The 19,060-nt window shown below is 31.7% G+C and overlaps 1 protein-coding gene across 2 annotated transcripts; it reads left to right on the plus strand.

Moving 5' to 3' along the window:
* Positions 1 to 1,209: 1,209 nt before the first annotated feature.
* On the plus strand, positions 1,210 to 16,466 carry LOC129941744 (probable cyclin-dependent serine/threonine-protein kinase DDB_G0292550). Of its 2 annotated transcripts, none has more exons than XM_056050452.1 (11): positions 1,210 to 1,713; positions 3,684 to 6,955; positions 10,772 to 11,228; positions 11,358 to 11,590; positions 11,669 to 12,029; positions 12,136 to 12,324; positions 12,587 to 12,769; positions 14,702 to 14,800; positions 15,741 to 15,795; positions 15,857 to 15,972; positions 16,033 to 16,466. In XM_056050452.1, exons 1-11 carry the CDS (start codon positions 1,396 to 1,398, stop codon positions 16,192 to 16,194), a joined length of 5,445 nt encoding a protein of 1,814 aa, XP_055906427.1. In that variant the 5' UTR covers positions 1,210 to 1,395; the 3' UTR covers positions 16,195 to 16,466. The 2 variants fall into 2 exon arrangements, with proteins under 2 accessions (XP_055906427.1, XP_055906428.1); XM_056050453.1 differs by having other exon boundaries at positions 11,672 to 12,029.
* The last annotated feature ends 2,594 nt before the right edge of the window (positions 16,467 to 19,060 follow it).

Below are 19,060 nucleotides of genomic sequence, written 5' to 3' on the forward strand. Positions count from 1 at the left end.
TTAAGAGACTTAAGTGCGTTTTTGGGGCGCATGTCTAAGGAGTTGATTTGATGTATGAAGAAAAATACGCCAAATATAATTTTTGGCACTCACATCTTTAAATGGACATTACAAATGAACAAACTGTTTTTGAAGGATGAAACGTAAGATAGTTTGGAATCCTCACATTCACTGTTATTGAAATAGGGAAAAAACGATGTAAAAACATTTCCTGTCATTTGATGTTACAATTTTTGATGTATCTTCTTTCATATTAAAATAAACACGACCATTTTGCTGTAACATTTAAGGAGTATTTATCTAACTTGATTAACCAAGATACAGTTCATATGCACAGTTCATATTTCTAAGACTTCTGAGAATTTCCTCAGTCGGATTGACATACTGAAATGAGATATTAATAGCAATCATTATAAGCTTTGGCTTTTTTGTGAATTGTGCGATAGAAAGCATTTGAGAAATCAAATTAAAAACGTAACGAATTGTCAAAATCTGTAGAAGCTGGAATTGTAAACCCTATAAACTCAGAAAATAATTTCTGCCTGTAATGCGGCATTTAACAATAAAAGTTATAGAAGGTAAAATTGAATTTACAAAAAATATCATTTCTAAGAAGCAAAAATTAAAGAAAACTGTCAAAATGATTTATGAATCTACGGCCAAATCGTCTTTGTTATGAATACCCTTACAATTAATAGAGAGATATCGATCATTCAACCTTGAAGCACGAAGACGAAGCCATTGTCATGCCATGTCAACATGATATGGTGGATTGACATGTATCCGCTTTTGATTTCTGCAAAAAGGGCTGCCAAATACAGAACTCGTGTTTGTTCGATGGAGAGAAAAATAGAGAAGTCCCGATCATAGTAAAGACGAACATGTTCATCTTTTTGATAGCATCTTTGTATCCATTTTGTAAATTTGTCGCATTTTTCTTAAATTTTTTTCGGCTCGCGATAGTAATAATAAAAATAATTTTAACAGAAGCAGGATAGAGTTTAATCCGATTTATTCAAAACTCTTGATGTAACCATTTGACCAAACGACAACATTTAAACCAACTGTTCAAAGCAATTCGAACACGTCCCAAGTTGAGTTCATTCTTCTAATTTAAATGCACTCCCTGTCTGTTATAACTGTTATACAAACCTCTCTCATCTATTTGACAAGTACTCCGGCAAGGCAACGGCAACCATGTTATTTTTCAAAATGGTTCCTTTTTCATTCGTCAATGGAAGTGAAAAAATTGCTTAACAAATTCTAAGCGGTTCTAGGGAAATAGAAAATAATTTATTAAGCTGTACAAAATAGTTTGTATATGTTATTAGTTAAAACTAATAGTAATTTATTTAATAAGTTAAATCAAAGTAAAGTGAAGAAAGCTTGTCCAAAATGTGGAATCAATGGGCATCGGGGCCACCACCAATACCCCCAACTTCCAATAATCCACAATCGCCCTTAATTGGACCGGTTCTGCCTGCAGCACAGGCACCGCCACCTTCGCAAGCACCACCAGCACCAGTGCCAGCTGCCTTGCCAGCGGTTCCACCGATGCAAACAGTTCCATACCAAACTGGAGCTCCGACTTACACCCCAGCCCAATATGCTGCAATGACCCCAGAACAGCAATACGCTGTTCAACAGCACTGGCAGCAATGGCAGGCTTACGAGCAACAATACGCTCAATGGCATGCTCAGTACGGCGAGCAGGTAACAAACAGGATATACCTATCTAAGTCAAGAAAAAAACCTTCCTAAGCTATAGCTTTCTGAAAGCGGTCTCATTTGAACACAAAAATAACTAAAAAATAATTTGTATGTATGTTTTGCATGGTAGTTGTCGCTTGTGTAGTTTTCACAAGGATCTGGGTAGTTTATATCAAGTTCTCTGAATGTAGGTGAATTGAAAAATGAGTGAAGTATGTAGGTGGATATGTAATATGCTTGCAATGCTTTCGAAACATTAAATATGTATAAAACAGTAACTACATAAAAAAAACAAATGTTTTATAATACTTGCTGTAGGTTTGTTCAAATGTTCATAATGGTCTAGTAAACGTTGCTTTGGGAATATCAAGCTGCCCACAATCAACTAAAACATCTTAATTTATTGTTTTTAATATTTGGTGTATAATTCGATTGGTTGAAATGTTTTTTAATATATTTTTATTACTATTTATTCAATTGAAAAATTAACCTTTTTGAGCTGAACAACTAAATAAAGAAGCGTTTATTTTACTCTTGCGTTTTTTGTCAGGGTAAAACCAAAGCAACTTTTTAGAGAAAAAAGTATTGTAATAATATTTGGTGTTTCATTTTAAAGATTATGTGATAAAAGTTTTGATTTATAAAAACACTTATCGTGTTCAACTCTTTGCAAATACACTCACAACAACAATAATACAAGAATGTATTTTCGTTTATTTTTGTTCTTATTTCTATGAACACTTATAGGCAAAGAAAATCTGTCCAGAAAATCAACCAATACAATGGAATCTGTACCTCTATTACAATTTTCATTGACAGGCAAAAATCATGTCTATTTTTGCAACTTTCTGATATTTTCCTTGGCTTTAGAATCGCCAACAGCAGGTGGTTTTATAGCATTAATATTTTTCACCTGAAACTATATTTTATTAATTACTGAGTTGTGCTACATGATCAAACTTCACTGAAGTATTCTTTTAAGAGGAGATAAACCATACAATTTTGAAGTAAACACGATGGCCTTGCTTATAAGCGTAATAGAAACAAAACAATTCCCAACCATTATTTTTCCACTGAAGTTGCCTCTCAGTATCGAGAATTCAGACCTTAGATTTTTGGCTGTAGGGTACGTTGAATTACTCCGATGTTTTTAAATTAGATTGAATATTAAATAAAATAATAGTTAAATGTTCACTTCACACTGTCAATTGTACCTGATTGTTGTTGAATGTCCTTATAGAACTAGATGTAATGATTCAAGTGTTGGTATGATTCTTAAGAAAACTGAAATATTGATTCAATTCGTACAAAATGACTTCAGTAATGTTTAAAAAACATGGTACCAAGTAAAAAATATTGATGGGTTTTTAATTAGTTTGCTTAGCCTGAACCATGTTGAGGGCCTAGAAAATTCTTGATAAAAAAAAAAATATTGCAGGAATTGACAGAATTTTTGCCCCAATCAATTCAAATTGCATTCGTTTATCAAATCCCATTATTTTGGATTTTCTGTTTCGTATGCTTATGATACGAAAAGTGTTGATACTTGTCAAACGTTTCTCTAAACAATATTTAAAATTAAACACCAAATATTATTAAAATAGGAATTTTTCTATTAAAAATTGATTTTGTTTTGTCCATACAAAAAATGATTTAATACAAGAAATGAAAACTTATTTTATTGTTTAGCCATAGCAAACTTATATACGTATTTCAATTATTTTGTGAGACGAGATTTTTTTGCATTAAGTTGAGACTTAACTAGAAGCAGACAAGTTTTATTGCAACTCCATTACATATCGTAAAAAACTGCTTTTTTTTATACCAATTGGTGTATAGTTTAGTTTATACAATTCCTGAAAAACTGAGTTGCAGAGTTTTTGAACAGGTTGTTGTTTTAACTATTTTTTTGTTTGCATTTAAATGGTTGGGAGTAGCATTCAATCTAAATGACTTTAAATATTTACTTTTAGTACAAACGTGAAATGGCTGCAATTCAAAGCACACCAGCTCAACCAGCTGTAGTTCCTTACAGTGGAACTGCAGTTGCCAACACCTATAATTATCCTCCTCCAGCCGTCTCTAATCCTTATCCAATACCACCAGTTCCAACTACTGCACCACCTCCACCTCCCCCAGATGATAATAGTAATTCGAAAGGAATAAAGGCTCCGGCTCAGATCTACGAACAACCACCTCCGCCTCCTCCACTTCCTCAAGAAACATCTATGCAGAACAGTAATGACCCCGTTGGGCAACAGGAAAATGTACTTAATTCACAGAATCAGAATCTGGTATCATCACAACCCCTGCCAAACCAAGAAAATCGATGGAGTCAGCCACCACCGTTCTCTACGCCAAATTTAGGAAATCGGCGGAATGGTCCAAATGATGGATCAATTAATCAACAAAATCAATACAACCAACAAAATCAACAAAACCAATATAATCCACAAAACCAATATAACCAACAAAATCAATTTAACCAACAAAATCAATATAACCAACAGAACAGACAGCAAAATCAACAATTTAATCAACAAGACAGGTCACTTCAAAATGATCAACAATTTAATAATGGGAAACAACAAAACATGCGACAAAATCAAAATAATAATTATCCACGTAATCAACAAGAAAATGAACAAGGAAGAAACAACCGTCAAGGAAACAGACAGAACAACAATTTCGGTGGCCGAAATCGTAGTCGAAGCGGAAACAACTATGAGAATGAACGCCAGTTTGATGACTCTGATGGAAGAAACAACAATCAATATCAGTCATGGCAACAAGACAATTCAGGCGAAAGAAATAATCGGGGAAACTTTACAAACCGATTTGACAACAGTTATGATAATTTTGACAGAAACTTGGGACAGAATCAACAAAATTCTAATAATTGGCAAAGCAATATGCAGAGTGGCAATTTTGGAACTCCCGACAATAGACAGAGGCAAATTTCACAGAATCAAAGTACACCAAATGAAAAACCTCAAAATCAATCAACCGGTGGGTCCGTTGACGAAAAAGTATTTGATGAACAATTTCGATTGTGGGAAGAACAGTTTGAAAACTGGAAAAAAGAGAACGCCAATCATCCAGATCGCGATATGTATATGAAGTATGAAAGAGAGTTCGAGAAGACGAGAGTCCGATTGTTAGAACGTCGAGAACAGATGAGACGCAGGAAAATGATGGAAATGCAGCAGAAATCTAACTTACAAAACTCCGAAACGCGGGAACCATTGCAAAACCAACAATCTCATCAATCAATTCCAACCAACAACCAACAATCTCATCAACCAATTCCACCACAAAATGATCCAAAACAACTAGAACCTATGCAACCTCAAAATCCAATTCTTCATCCAGATGCACCTCAGGATGTTCAAAATGAAATTTCTAATAATTCTAATGAAAAAATAATTGAAGCAGAAAAACCTAATAAATCGCTTGAAATACAGAAATCTCAAAATTCCGACATGGAACAAAGTGAATCCGAAGACTGCGTTGTTATTTTGTCTTGTGAAAAAATAGATAAAACCACGCCAGAAGCCGAGAAAGAAAGTGAAAATAAAAATGTAGAAGAAAAAGAAACCGAAAATTTAAATAAATCTGAAACAACCATATTTAAAAAACAAGAAATGACTGAATTGTTTAAATCAGGAGGAGGAATTCCTGGATTAGATTTGGTTGGCTCTAAAGATGGTGAAGTGGTTGATAATCCAATGAATGAAAATGAAAAAAATAAGAACGTAATGGATTCAGATACTGATGGACCAACTAGGCCTCCCAAAATACCTGCCACTTCATTCAATAGTGGAAATATTCTTACAACTCCGCAACATCAGCAAATGACATTAAAAGATTCAAACCCTCAGTTCTCGTTTTTGAATTCCCAAGCGCAAATAAATCAAGCAACACCACCACCACCACCACCAGCACAACGAAAAATTCCATCACTTTTTGACATAGTTGTCGAAAAACCAGTTCTCTCTCCAGAAGCTTGTGTGTCGCCACTACTACGAAATGCTTCCCCTGCGGGAAGTAGAACTTCAAAAGCAGATATTCCCCGAGATGCCGCGAGTTGTCATTCGAGAAGTATATCAAGAGATCGTGATGTATTAGCATCCCCTTTTCAGAGACCACAATCACAAATGTCTACAGAACAGAACATTCAGCAATCTGTTCCTAATCAGCAGCAGTCTAACTTACCACCACAGGCAGCAGATCTTGCAAAAGCTCTACAAGATCCAAATGTAATGCAACTACTAAGCGTTGCTTTAGCCCAAGCTCAAAAAAGTGGTTGTTTAAATCCAGCAGCAAATGCACAACAAAATCAGCTTCTCCAGCAACTCCAACAACTTCAACCACTTATTCAAATGCAACAAGAACGTTCTAATAATCGACAATGGGACAACAATGCGTCGTCAGAAATGTCCCAACATCCACAACAGTCGCAATCGTGGCAAAATCAAAGTCAAAATCGAAATCAAGATTTCGACAACAGACAACAGAATACAAATATGAACCACAATGTAAACCCAAACAACAGGTTCAATTCAAGTGGGTTTGACAGTCGCAATCAATTTGATGATAATTCATTCAATAACGACGATCGCCTGAGCCGACGACCGGGCAGTTCTAATTTATCCGACGGCGGTAGAGATATGCCACAAAAAAATCCACGAAATCCATTCCGACGTGGTAATGGTCCCGAAGATACAGACAATGGAGGAAATAAGAATCTTGACATTACAAATAGCGGACGGGGTCCTTTTGAGAGTAGTACAAATAACGCATTTGGTGGTCTGACAAATCTCCAGCAGCAAAGAGGAGGAAATTTCGAAGGAAACTTCGAAAATGATAATTTCGGAAGAGGTAACTTTACAAACGATAACTTTGGAAGAGGTTTCAGTGGTGGAAGAGGAAATTTCGGAGGAAGAAATTTCGGTGGAAGAAACTTCGACGACGAGAACTTTAATAGAGGAGGAGTAGCAGGTGGAGGAGACAATTTTGGAAGAGGGGACAATTTTAAAAGAGGAGACAGTTTTGGAGGAGGAAACAATTTTGGAGGAGGACACAATTTTGGAAGAGGAGACAATTTTGAAGGAAGAGACAATTTTGAAGGAAGAAACAATTTTGAAGGAGGAGACAATTCCAAAGAAGGAGACAATTTTAACAATCCTCGTGACAGCAACTATGATGGAGAAAACTTTGCCGGAGGAAGAAACTTCAATAACAGGTATGTAAAATATAAAGGAATTATATTTAATTCATGTACGTAGTGTTGAACATGACTATTTATTTGTTCTATGCCCTTATTTTTATAAATGATTTTATATTATATTTTTTAAAAGAACAATTTTTAAAATTGAGGATCTACAAATTTTACAAATAAATGCTGTTAAATGTTAAAGAACAAATATTTTCCATTTCAAGTAGCTTGCAGAATCAATTTACATATGTTTATTTATTTACCTCTGTTGGGTAATTTTGTAGTTTTATAAACTTCATTCTGATTTATTATCGATATTATTGTTTAAAACCGCTTTCTTTAAACACAAATTTTAAATATTTTATAATATAAACCTTATATAATGTATCGTATAATTTAAAAAAAAAATACGTTTTTAAATACAATGCACTTCGAGTTTGTTTTGACAGTCGGTGTTTGGGTCGGTGTGAAAAGCCAGCTAAGCAAAGTTTTTAAAACAAGTCAGTAACAAATTATTCACATTCAATTTTTGTTTTGCTTATTTTGTTATTATAGATGTTAAATTTTGCTTAGCAGGAATTACACATCTGTTACTTAAGTACGGATTTTATTTGCAAAAAACTATTGAAACCCAGTGTAACTGGAAGCCAATCGCTTCTAGTGTTTTTTTTGTCTAATCTGCCTTAAACTTAACTTCATCTCTTACCCCTAAAATGTTTATGAAGCCTATCACAAAAAAATATATAATTTATTGAATATTAAATTACAAGAGACCAATATTTGTTAATAATATGATTAAATAACTTTTTTTTTGTTCTCAAAAACCCTTTATAAAAGCGTCCCTGAAATAAAGATGTTGCCTTCTAAACGGGACAACACTATTAATTTCTACGAAACCCTACACAAACTGAGTATTGATATGTAACAAAGATTAAAAAAACTTACTAAATCACACCAAATAGACTATTCTGATCTGTAAAATATGTTAATGTGCCTTCGCAAGCTAAATGATTCCACATAAATCTTCTCTACCTTCCTTAGTTCGTTCAATATTTACCTTTAATTCTTGTATTGCTAAGCAATAACATGAATGTGCTACATTAGTTTGACATAATATTTATTTAAATTACATTTGAATAAACTCAGATGAGCCCAACCGATGTCTATAGAGAACACAAATCACATTTTGTTAATGATATAAATTATATTTAAATCAATCATAATTATATAAGTTATATTTAGATTATAAGTTATTATTTATATGGACAAATAAACATTAACTCCATTACCCATCTCTTATAAATATTTACGCAACTATATTATGAAACTTGCACAAAGTGTAGTGGAAACTTTAGTTTCACTTTGCATTTGGCTGACATTTTAAAATAAAGTTGCTTGACATTGTTTTATCTACGTAGCTTTTATAACGGAGGACAGTATCTGTGTGTGTGTGTTTGTGTGTTGTGCAGTAACTAATGGCAAATTGAAAAAAAAGTAATTTGGTTTATATAATTGAATTTAAATACCCGAACTTTTTGCTTTGATTTCAAATATCGAAGTTTATACAAAAATTCGCCGATCGAGCAATTCTCTGTTACTTTTTTTTTTGACCTTGATATATCATGTGGAGTGATCAAATTGTGGCTCTTTCCAAAATAATAAATATTTCACAAGGTTTCGATTACGAACATAGAAAAGTTCATAAGCAAAATATAGCAACTTTAAAAAATAATTTTGCATGAAATTTTATCAAAACAAAATTTATACTTATGTACAATAAAAATCTCCAAAAAAACACTTATTTTAATTAACGCTATTGCCCTACATGGACATGTTTCTCAACTAACATGCGTCACCAACTAGCGCTCAGTCTCTATCTAGCTGTCTCCAATTTCACTCGCCAAGTTGTTTAAAGTCCTCTCCCATCTGCGTGCGTCACCTGAGCAACAGTCACCCTAAACTGCCCCGGGATCGGATTGACAGTCTTTTCAGGCTGGAGTGTTGATGTCGCTCTGCATGACCCAGCCATCTGAGCCGTCATTGTACAGCAGGTATAGTTGCAAAGTTCCATCTTTGCAAAATGGAACAAAAATCTCGCAAAGAATTTTCGTCTCGAAGCCAAAAAACACTTATTTCTCAAAAATATAAGGTTTTCGAATAGAACTCTTAAATGATAAGAATTAAAATATGGCAACAAAACATGTTTTACATGACAAATCAACTTAAATAATAGCATATATTTATATTTTTGGGGAATATTAATGGCTAACTTTAATATGAACGACTCCGAAAAGTGAACATTAAAATCCCAAAACCCACAGTAAATTTTATTAGTGAATTTATAATCAAAATGAAAATATATGAGAATTTTTTTCTTCTTCTTGCGAGTTTTTAAAGCGTAGTGATCCAGCGAAATCTCCTCTGCGTCTAACAATACCCACAAACGAATTGAGCAGTGCGCACACACTTGAGGTGACGCTGCTTTCTTTTATAAGATGCAAAGGCGGTGCCGCTTGGTCACTACGCGTTAAAAAGGCGCAAGTGAACACCGAGGTTTAGTTGTGATGAGTGGTTGAAAATTATTTGTTTTGCTTGTTTTTAATGGCACAATCATTTTAACCATTTTCTAAAAGCAAAATAATAGTGCATCATAGCCCATTTTATAGTAAAATATGGAATAGCAAAGAGAAAATTAGTTCTTTCAACCTGCCATCACCGCAAGAAGCGAGAAAATTCAACCCTTAACTTACATTTTGGTTATAGATTAATTTAAAAATTTGCTGTTGGCTTATAAAGTGAAAGTTAAATAATAGTTACAAAATTGTATACAAATTAAAATCTCTTATTTTAGATGATTTTTTCTTTTTTGATTTTGAAAGAATTTAACCCAACATTACAATTATCTTAGCTGGGCTGCATAACATTTTGGCTATATAATATTTTAAGAAAAAATAATTCAACTTTTTTTTCCCTATTTGAAAAAATCCTACTCTCCAACTTTCTTCTCTGCATAATCTTGAATTTTGAAACATGTCAATCTCACAATAAAATCTAATTGTCAAAGGATGTACATGCCTCAAAAATGTAAACCCAAATTATGAAGTTCACATTATCAACTCTCTCATCTTACCCTCCCTTTAAAACAAAACTCTGAAAAAAATCTTGTTTTAAAATTTCAAAACAGTGACCCTTAACAGTTATCAAAGTCAAAATTCTCAATGTTAAAAAATGTATAAAACTCTCAACTCCTTTTTGATGAAAACAAAATTTTAAAAGAAGTCCTGTTTAACATTTCGAAATACGGAATGTTGTTTATATACATTTGCAAAGGTGTGTCCGATAAAACGTAATAAGAACATCTAAATCAAATCTGATGGCAATGGAAGTTTCAATGACCTAAAAATGCTACCACACACACATTTATAACCGTAAAAACCAACTTTTCAAAAGTTTAAAGTGTTAATGAAACCAAGTTGAACAATTACTTACTCTTTAATTATTATTATTATTCCCAAATATAATTTATGATTATGTAATAAATATACATTTTTAATCACTGAATTTATGTGCTTTTGCTTTTTGTTGTTTTAAGTTGTATGAATCTTTGGTTTAAACAAATTTAAGACATAGTTTTCAAAAATTATACCTAAAAATTTGTATACCATCTTTCTTTTGTTCTATAACGTATGTACAATGTTTTTTATTTTCAAAACAAGAAATTTCATTCTTTTGCAAAAAAAAAGGAAACAAAATACATTTAACGCTAGTATTGAACATTTCAAATTTGTTGTCCTTGTTTTTTAAGTGATTTAATAACTGATATGAATACCTGAATTTCAATAGACCCGATACGAATTTCAATAATTCTCTCGGATACCGGAATAATGCAAACAATTTTGGTGATCGCGGTGTTGGTGATAATGACTTCTATCGTCCAAAACAAATATTTGACTACCAAAACCGTTCACGTCCAGAATCATTGATGCCCGCAGCAAAAGTTGTTGATTATGGTCACAAGCCATCTGCACTTTTGCCACCAACTTCTTTTGGTCGTGATAATAGTGAGTTCGTTCCAGTTAAAACGATTGATTATGGTCATGCAAAAGCTCAGAATGCATTCCAAGATAAAAGTGGTAATCAAAAATCTAATAAATGGAATCAAGGTCAAGACCATCAACAACAACAGCAACGAAATCAGAATCAAGGTTTTAGAGGAAATTCAAATGAAACCAATTCAAACGTAAAGACAAACAATCCAGAAGAAAATGAAAATCCTAACTGCGACGAATTATCTACACCGGTACGTTATTTGTTTTTCAAAGATTTATTTCAAACCGATTTAAGAAAAATAAAAACAACAATTTTCTATACCTACGATTGGTTTGTTTTTCAATATCATATTTTGCATTTTACTTTTGTATGAATACAGACTGAAACTGATAACGTAAATGAGTTGGAATCTGAAAAAGGGCAAGAATATCCAAGAAATAAATGGATCTTGCAAAACCCAGAAAGCCGTCAAAGACCGGGTCCACCCACTAAGAGGGGCAAGAGGAATTCTATTCAATTTGACACCGAACCTTTAACAGAAAATACACACCCAGAGTCATTTGAAAATGATGAAATTGAAGAAAATTTTGAAGAAATATCTGATAATGAATGGTAAGATAATTATTTCTAAATAAAACCTACAAAATACTAAATTTGGTATTATTTTTATATTTAAACTCTGCAAAAAAGCAGCATTACAGAAACTGCCGACCTTCCTTCTCAAAACACTCCAATAAAAAAGAAAACAGTATCCTTGTTCCCGTCAGTATCGGATTCAAATAAAACCCCATCAATGGTCATTCCCTCGAATGAGAATAACAACACTATTCCCATTGATGAGATTTTATTTAAACCGGGACGGTTGACGCGACCAAAAAATATTGTAATAATTATACGTGGCCCACCGGGAAGTGGAAAATCACACGTAGCTAAATTAATAAAAGAGAAAGAAGTTGAAATGGGTGGACAGACTCCACGCTTGCTTAGTGTAGACGATTACTTCATGGTTGAAAATGATTATGAAGAAAAGTGCCCTAAAACTGGTCGAAAGGTGAGATTAAAAAACTCCAGCATGAATACCAATGCCTTATTTTATTTGAGACTTAATAAAATTATAATATAACTTCTTTTTTTTTTATTTTTTAATTGGTTTGCAGATACCAAAGAAGGAAATTCTTTATGAATACGAAAAAGAAATGGAACCAACATATATGCAGTATTTAATTAAGTCCTTTAAAAAAACAGTTACTGATCATCTTTTTGACTTTATTATTGTTGACTGTTGTAATCAGTCGTTACGTACATTCAATGAATTTTATAATGCTGCTAGGGATGGTAATTTTTCGGTAAGTTAATATTTAAATAACGCCTTCCGTTAGTTGTTCACTTAAAATATGCCAAAATGTTTGGTATAGAAATACGAAAGTATTGAGTGAGTGCATTATTAAGAAGCACAGAAACATACAATGAATTTATACCCAACATATTTAAGTATTAATTTATGTTGCTGCGCGGTCACTGTTTTAGACAAAGTTAATTAATATTAAAATTGTTACTTACATAATATCATTCACTTATTTTGAGAATCTATAAATCATTGCTTAACAGCCATTTGTCATCGACCTGAAATGCAAATTGGAGCGTTGTCTCGAACAAAATATTCACAATCGAAAGGAAGAAGACATCAAGCAAATAATTGAGAATTATCAAGATTGTCCACGACATTATATAAAGCTCGATGTTTCTAACTTATTGGAAAATGTTGTTGAAATGGAAGATGTATCTGATCTGGTGAGTTTTTATATTAGTTTTGTAAGTGTTGATTAAAAAATGTCTGTTTTAAAAATAATTTGGTATTTATAACTATATTAAAAAATATATATAAAATTATTCAATTATACCACAAAAATAAACACAATGTGTCATTTTGCCAAGCAAAATCATAAAAACGCTTAGGTATAAACTTTGAACACATTTAAAAACGACTATTGTCGTTCTTGGGCTAAGTACTAAGTACTCAATTGATAATAAGTACCAAACGTCTCTGTACGTATATACATACAAATGTCTGATATTTAATCACCTGAATTTGGCAATGTTCAACTTCCATTCATAAAATAATAAGTACAAAATGTCTGTACCTATGTATATATATAAATAATGTCTGATAAACAGAATTTGGCATTGCTTAGCTTGAACTGTTAGAAAGTTTTGACCAAAATTAATTTGAAATACAATAAAAGGGTTTTAACCTTGTGTGTTTGTTTCATATGTCTAAGATTGCTGATGAGATATTTGAGCACAGAGTCTTCAAATATAAAAAAAAATATTTTTCCCAAAGGAACTTTTCCTATTTTGTGATATAAGGCGAATAGAAAAATTAATTTGAAAGGGTATTGCTGTACTTTGTATGTGTGAGCTTTATTATTTGTCATTATTATGTACTTTTTAGGATGGTTTATATTCTGAAAGTTCTTAAAGGTAATATTTTCTTGTGGTGTTTTTTTTTTGTTTCTAATTACCTTTGAAAGACAAGTGGTGATCTTTTGGTTGCAATGTTAACTTATTAATCTTTAACTAGGCCCATAATATATTGTTTTTTATTGAATAAATACTTCATTTAAAGAAATTTGTTTCAAACTGTAAGGTAAAAAGAATTTAGTTTTTATCTAAGTTTAATTTTGATTATTTTTTTAGGCAAAAAATAGATTTGTTTAAGTAAAATTCAAGTGTTTTTCTTACTCTTAGGAAATAAATAAAACTTGAATACGATGGTAAGTACTTAAATCATTATTGTGTTGAAAAAGACTAGAAATTTGGTACAACGTCATCGTTTTCTTGGATTGCACTGAACAAGTATTTTTATTTATAGAATTTTCAAAGAAAAGATTTAGATTTATTAACAACAAGAATATATCGACCTGCAACTGCCAAATAATCAATAATTTTGCTCTAGAACATATTTCTAAAGTTTTTTAGAGGTAGTTTGAAATAAATTGTTTTTTAGAAATGTATTTATTTACTCAATAAACGAGATTAAATTATAGGGCAATTAAAAGTTTAAAATATGGTTATCACTATTTTTTCAAAGACATAATATATGTAAGTCAAAAGGAGGCAGTACCAAAAGGGAAGTCTTTTAAGAACTAAAATCAAAATATTTACCACTTATTTATAAAAAAACTATAGTTTTTGTTAGCTCCGTGTTCAGGGAAAATACACAATGGAATACAAATGTTCTGGAAGACTCAGTTAGCAATCGCTCCCCGTGTTATTGCGGACAATTATAATTCCATAGTTTAGTTTCCTAAACACAGAGGCTGATAAAATTGTTATTTTTATAAATAAAAAACCTACTGTGTTTATAATATATGCAAATTAGATAACTAAGCTTACACTTAAAGAGTGGGAAGAATATCTTTCATGTCATACCTTGTGTCACAAAAAGTGAATAGTTATTTCGGTGAAAATGAAATTACACTTTTTTAAATACTCAACCTTGTTTAAGCACAAATATTTCAAACCTCTCATAAACGATTTGAGAAATATTTCCCATGCATGACAATTCATGATCATACCCTCAAGGTCAAAATTGATCAAACCACTTTGTTTGCCTCATCATGTATTTTCTACGAACTCAAGTATACATATTGCTTGCAAAATTTCGAATTATTTACATGTGTATTTGTATAAAAACTAAATTTTAAATTAAATTCTTTGCAGGAGGATCACTTTGTTGCCGATTCTGAGGTAATTGAGCTAGACGATGATGACGATGAAGAAGAAGTAATAGAAGCAGAAGAAGAAACAACTGACAATAATGTAAGTTCTTTTTTTATTTGTGTAAGTTCGAGGATATTATAAGCAAACTTATTGCAAGTAATATTTTTATTAAATTTTACAAAAAGAGCACAAAAGCCTGCCCCTGCATTCATAAATTCCTTTTTTTTTAATTTGAACAGCTCACATTCTTAATGCGATCTTTAAAATCTTCTATAGCAATTAAAATAGCATACCGATAACTTATAATCATTGTTTGTGCTTTATTAAAAGTGGTATATTCATCTAAAGCCCTTTTTCAAAAACAAAACAAAAACTTTTAAAAATGCACCGAACGAGGTTGATTTGACGATTGCTGTTTCTTTTTTGTTTTTCTACAAAAATGCTGAAGCGATAACAATTGTCGAAACGATATTGTTCGATCATTTTACTTAAGAGGTCCTTGGTTAACAGCGTAAACTGTAATCCCACTACAAGCTTTTTCGTTTTAATCTAAATTTTTGTAATCAATTGCAAGTATCGATGGTCCGAAGACAATTTCGTTCCTGCGTGCTTAAAATACTTTCTGAATATAAGAAAGAATTTATGTTTTTAGTGTTGAATTAATTCCAATTTTATGTTAGCAATGTGTGGGGAAATTTACCAACGAAAATAACAATATTAGAATATGTCCTTAAACTCTGTTACTATCTAGAAATAAGACTTACTTCCAACAAAATCCAATAGCCGTGTTTTCTATACAAGGATTTCTTACATAAGTCTTTAAAATCAAATAATATTAAGAAGTGGCATTCAAAAGTAAGTTTATATTTTTGTGCACGAATAATTAAATGGAGAGCATTTTAGAAAAACACGGCCAATAAGTCTTCAATTAATAATTACTCATTGCGGATGAAAGTTGTGACTTGTTCATAACATTTTTAAATGGACTTTATGGGTAAAATTTAATGCAAAATAATTATTTCTATTTTTAATATACAAGGATGGCAGATTTCTGAAAAGCAAATGGGACACCGACCCGACTACAGAAAATTTAGGTAAGTTTATTGTGCCAAGCGCTACGGAATAACCAATTAACTAAGTTACTTTAACTTATAGCACGCCTCGATGGTACTAGTAAACCGATTTCCAAACGTGGAACTGCTACTCTTGAAGAATATCTTCAGATAGATGGTTGGGAGCCTCCATCTTCTAATACAAATGGAAAGAAAAGAGTAAGTAAAAGAGTTTTACGTGTACATTTAAAACAATAGACCTTTATTTGGAATTTTTAGGTACGATGGGCTGACATAGAAGAAAAGCGCGCTCAAGATAAAATGCGAGCAATTGGTTTTGTAGTTGGTCAAACAGATTGGAACCGTATGATGGATCCTACAAGTGGAAGCGGTGCTCTCACGAAAACAAAGTACATAGAGAGATTGACTAAACGTCGTTAGATCATTGCATACTTTTATGTATTATAATATAGTTGATGTTTTTTTTTATTGAACTATATATTCAAATTAAGAAATAATTTGCAACGGTTGCCGTCTGTATTAAGCAATGAATGTGGATCAGCACGACATCTGTGTTCTTTACTTTTACACACATTAGGAACTCATAAATTAAAAATTATTTAAAAATAATGATAACTTTTTTTCTGCAAAATATTAATTTTATTTTATTTTTTGAGTATCAAATAAATTTGTCTGATTGAAAAGTTAGGAAATGTTTTGTTTGAAATAAATAAAAAAAATATTTGCAAAGTCTCTTGCGAAGTATTAGGTAAGTAGTTTCTTAATAAATTAAAACGAATAGAATAAATAAATTATCAGGTAAGCTTCTACGTTAACAATACTTAGTACTCTAATTAAACTTAACTTAACTCTAATTAAAGCTCATGTGTTACATAGCGTACGATGAATCGTACGATGGATCATCGTAGTGTCATTTCAATAAGAATTATTTTATTAAAATATGTTTTTAAAAGATATTCTTATTACAAAAGGATCTATCATGAATTCCATCGTAATCGGAGACTTTTAGGTATCTCACCGGAAAAGGATTCGAAAAGTTTGCGATTACGATTGAATTCATAAAGCTAGTGGCTACGTAGTCAAGGGATTCTGATTGGCTAAATCTAACTACAAAAGTAGTTGAAATTTCACCTCCGACGTAGTGTACAAAATTTGACTACAAAGTTAGTGGAGAATGATTTTCGGTAAGAACACAAGAATTCAAAATAAAATGAATCTTTCGGTATTGAAATACAAATATAAATCAATCATATTAAATCTTCTATTTGGTTTTATTAGACTTAAAGAGAAAACAAATATTTAAAATTCTGAAAACACAAATGTTTCTTATTTTATATATTTGTATTTGTCATTAAAATGACAGCTCCGGATTGACTAGCTTTGTAGTGCAATTTTGCATTTCCAAAGCTAGGTGAATTTTGACTACGTAGTCACTAGCTTTGTGAATGCGCCCAATTTCACCACATGCACATAGGCAACAAACTGATTTTTTTTATACCTACATATTTCCGTTTTTCCGAATAGTTTTAGAATAATTACTTCACTGTTCCTTTAATGTTTATGTAGGGCAGACAAGGACGCACAACTAATATTGATTGTTTTGAAAAGTAATTAAGATACTAAATATTGAAAAAAGTGTTCTGAGTTTTATTTAAAAAAAACTAACTACTTCATGAATTTCCATAGTCTCATAAATCCTAATATATGACGTTTTTTTATAAGTTGAAGTTTGAGATAAAATCTCAAAACTAAAGCGATAAATTGATTTTGAAGTGGGACACAAACAAAGGATATGAAAAAAAACTTAAAAAAGTATATTTTAATTGCCAAAAACTTTAAATAACTACTTATGTATGTATATATGACACACTGTGAACAAACTTGATAGTTTAATTTTGGAAAGTTAATGGTCATCAACACAAGCTACCCTCAAAGATCTTTAATTGGGTATCCCAACGAATAACAAATCTTCGCTTCTCTAATTTAGTTAAGGAATATTTATTCCGTGATACATTTGTAATAAAAAAAATACTTTGTCCATGGTACCTGTCTTATCAATTTGAAATTAATCGAACCCATAGCCAATGAAGAAAAAATCTTTTCAATTGACAATTTGAATTGATATGCTTCGATTCTTGTCAATCCTGATTTAAATTAAAGTAATAATAATGATCTGAAGACATTATTTAAATGTCCAATTAAAACAAACTTGGAAACAGCTTGTCCATTTTCTTTTCATGTGTCTGCAAAAACTTTTTAATTGAATTCAAATTCAAAGTTGAGATTTTGTATGAGAAATGTAAAGTTTTTTTTTACTCAAACACTTAATACGAGTATGTTTCTATTTTTCCGAGAAAGTCATTGAAACAATCTGATATCTTCAACGACACATTCAATTCCTTAATATATTAAGTTTTCAAGCTTGCTCAAAATAATTCATTTACATATGTATGTACTTACATATGTACAGGTAGCTGCGCGACGAAACATAACTATTTATAAACTTAACCCCTTACAAACATGTTATGGGTGCATTTTAAATGCAGTTAATTTATTCAAAAAATGTTTGAATTGATTTATGTTAAAACAAAAATATTTAACAAAAAACTATTAATTTTTCCCTGTTCTTTTTTAAGGTCCAGAAAAAGTGTTTGACGTGGAAGCCTGTTTGAAATGTTATTCTAACTATATATGAACATACATACATACATCGTAGGCTTCTTTTTTTGTGAAAAATTTTCCTTTTTGACACTTTTTATACGTTTTCTTTTAAAAAACCCATATAAATGTTTCTGTCAATAACGTTGTTGCAACAGTCATGTCATAGCCCATCATAACTTTGCCATGTTTCACTTAAGGTGTCAGTTTTTTTTTGTAGAGCTGTGTTTCACTTTTCCTACAAGTTTATCTTGTCAACAATGTTGTTCACTGCCAATTCTAAGCTGCCAGTTGGTGTTATGATTCCGCATGTACCTTAGCGAGTTAGTGATACTATTAGTAAATCTTTTTTTCGCACTCGTACTGTTGCAAGAGTCCTTAGACATCTAACCACACATAAATCTCCGCTATTGTTTTGAAGAGGTTTTTCAACGCTGGCAAAACCACTTCGTAAGCTTTTTCATCTGTCCTACTCATCAGGCCTCGTTCCGAGCGAATGTTAAATTGTATTTGTCCAGCCCATCCCCAAAAAAGGCGAATCTTCCTCAGCCTCTAATAACCTACCGATTGTATTTACATCCCTTCTATACAAGCTCAAGAAATGTCTTGGAGATCGAAAGCTCCTTAA

The sequence above is a fragment of the Eupeodes corollae genome, chromosome 1, assembly GCF_945859685.1.
Source record: "Eupeodes corollae chromosome 1, idEupCoro1.1, whole genome shotgun sequence".
Classification (NCBI taxonomy): Eukaryota; Metazoa; Arthropoda; class Insecta; order Diptera; family Syrphidae; genus Eupeodes; species Eupeodes corollae.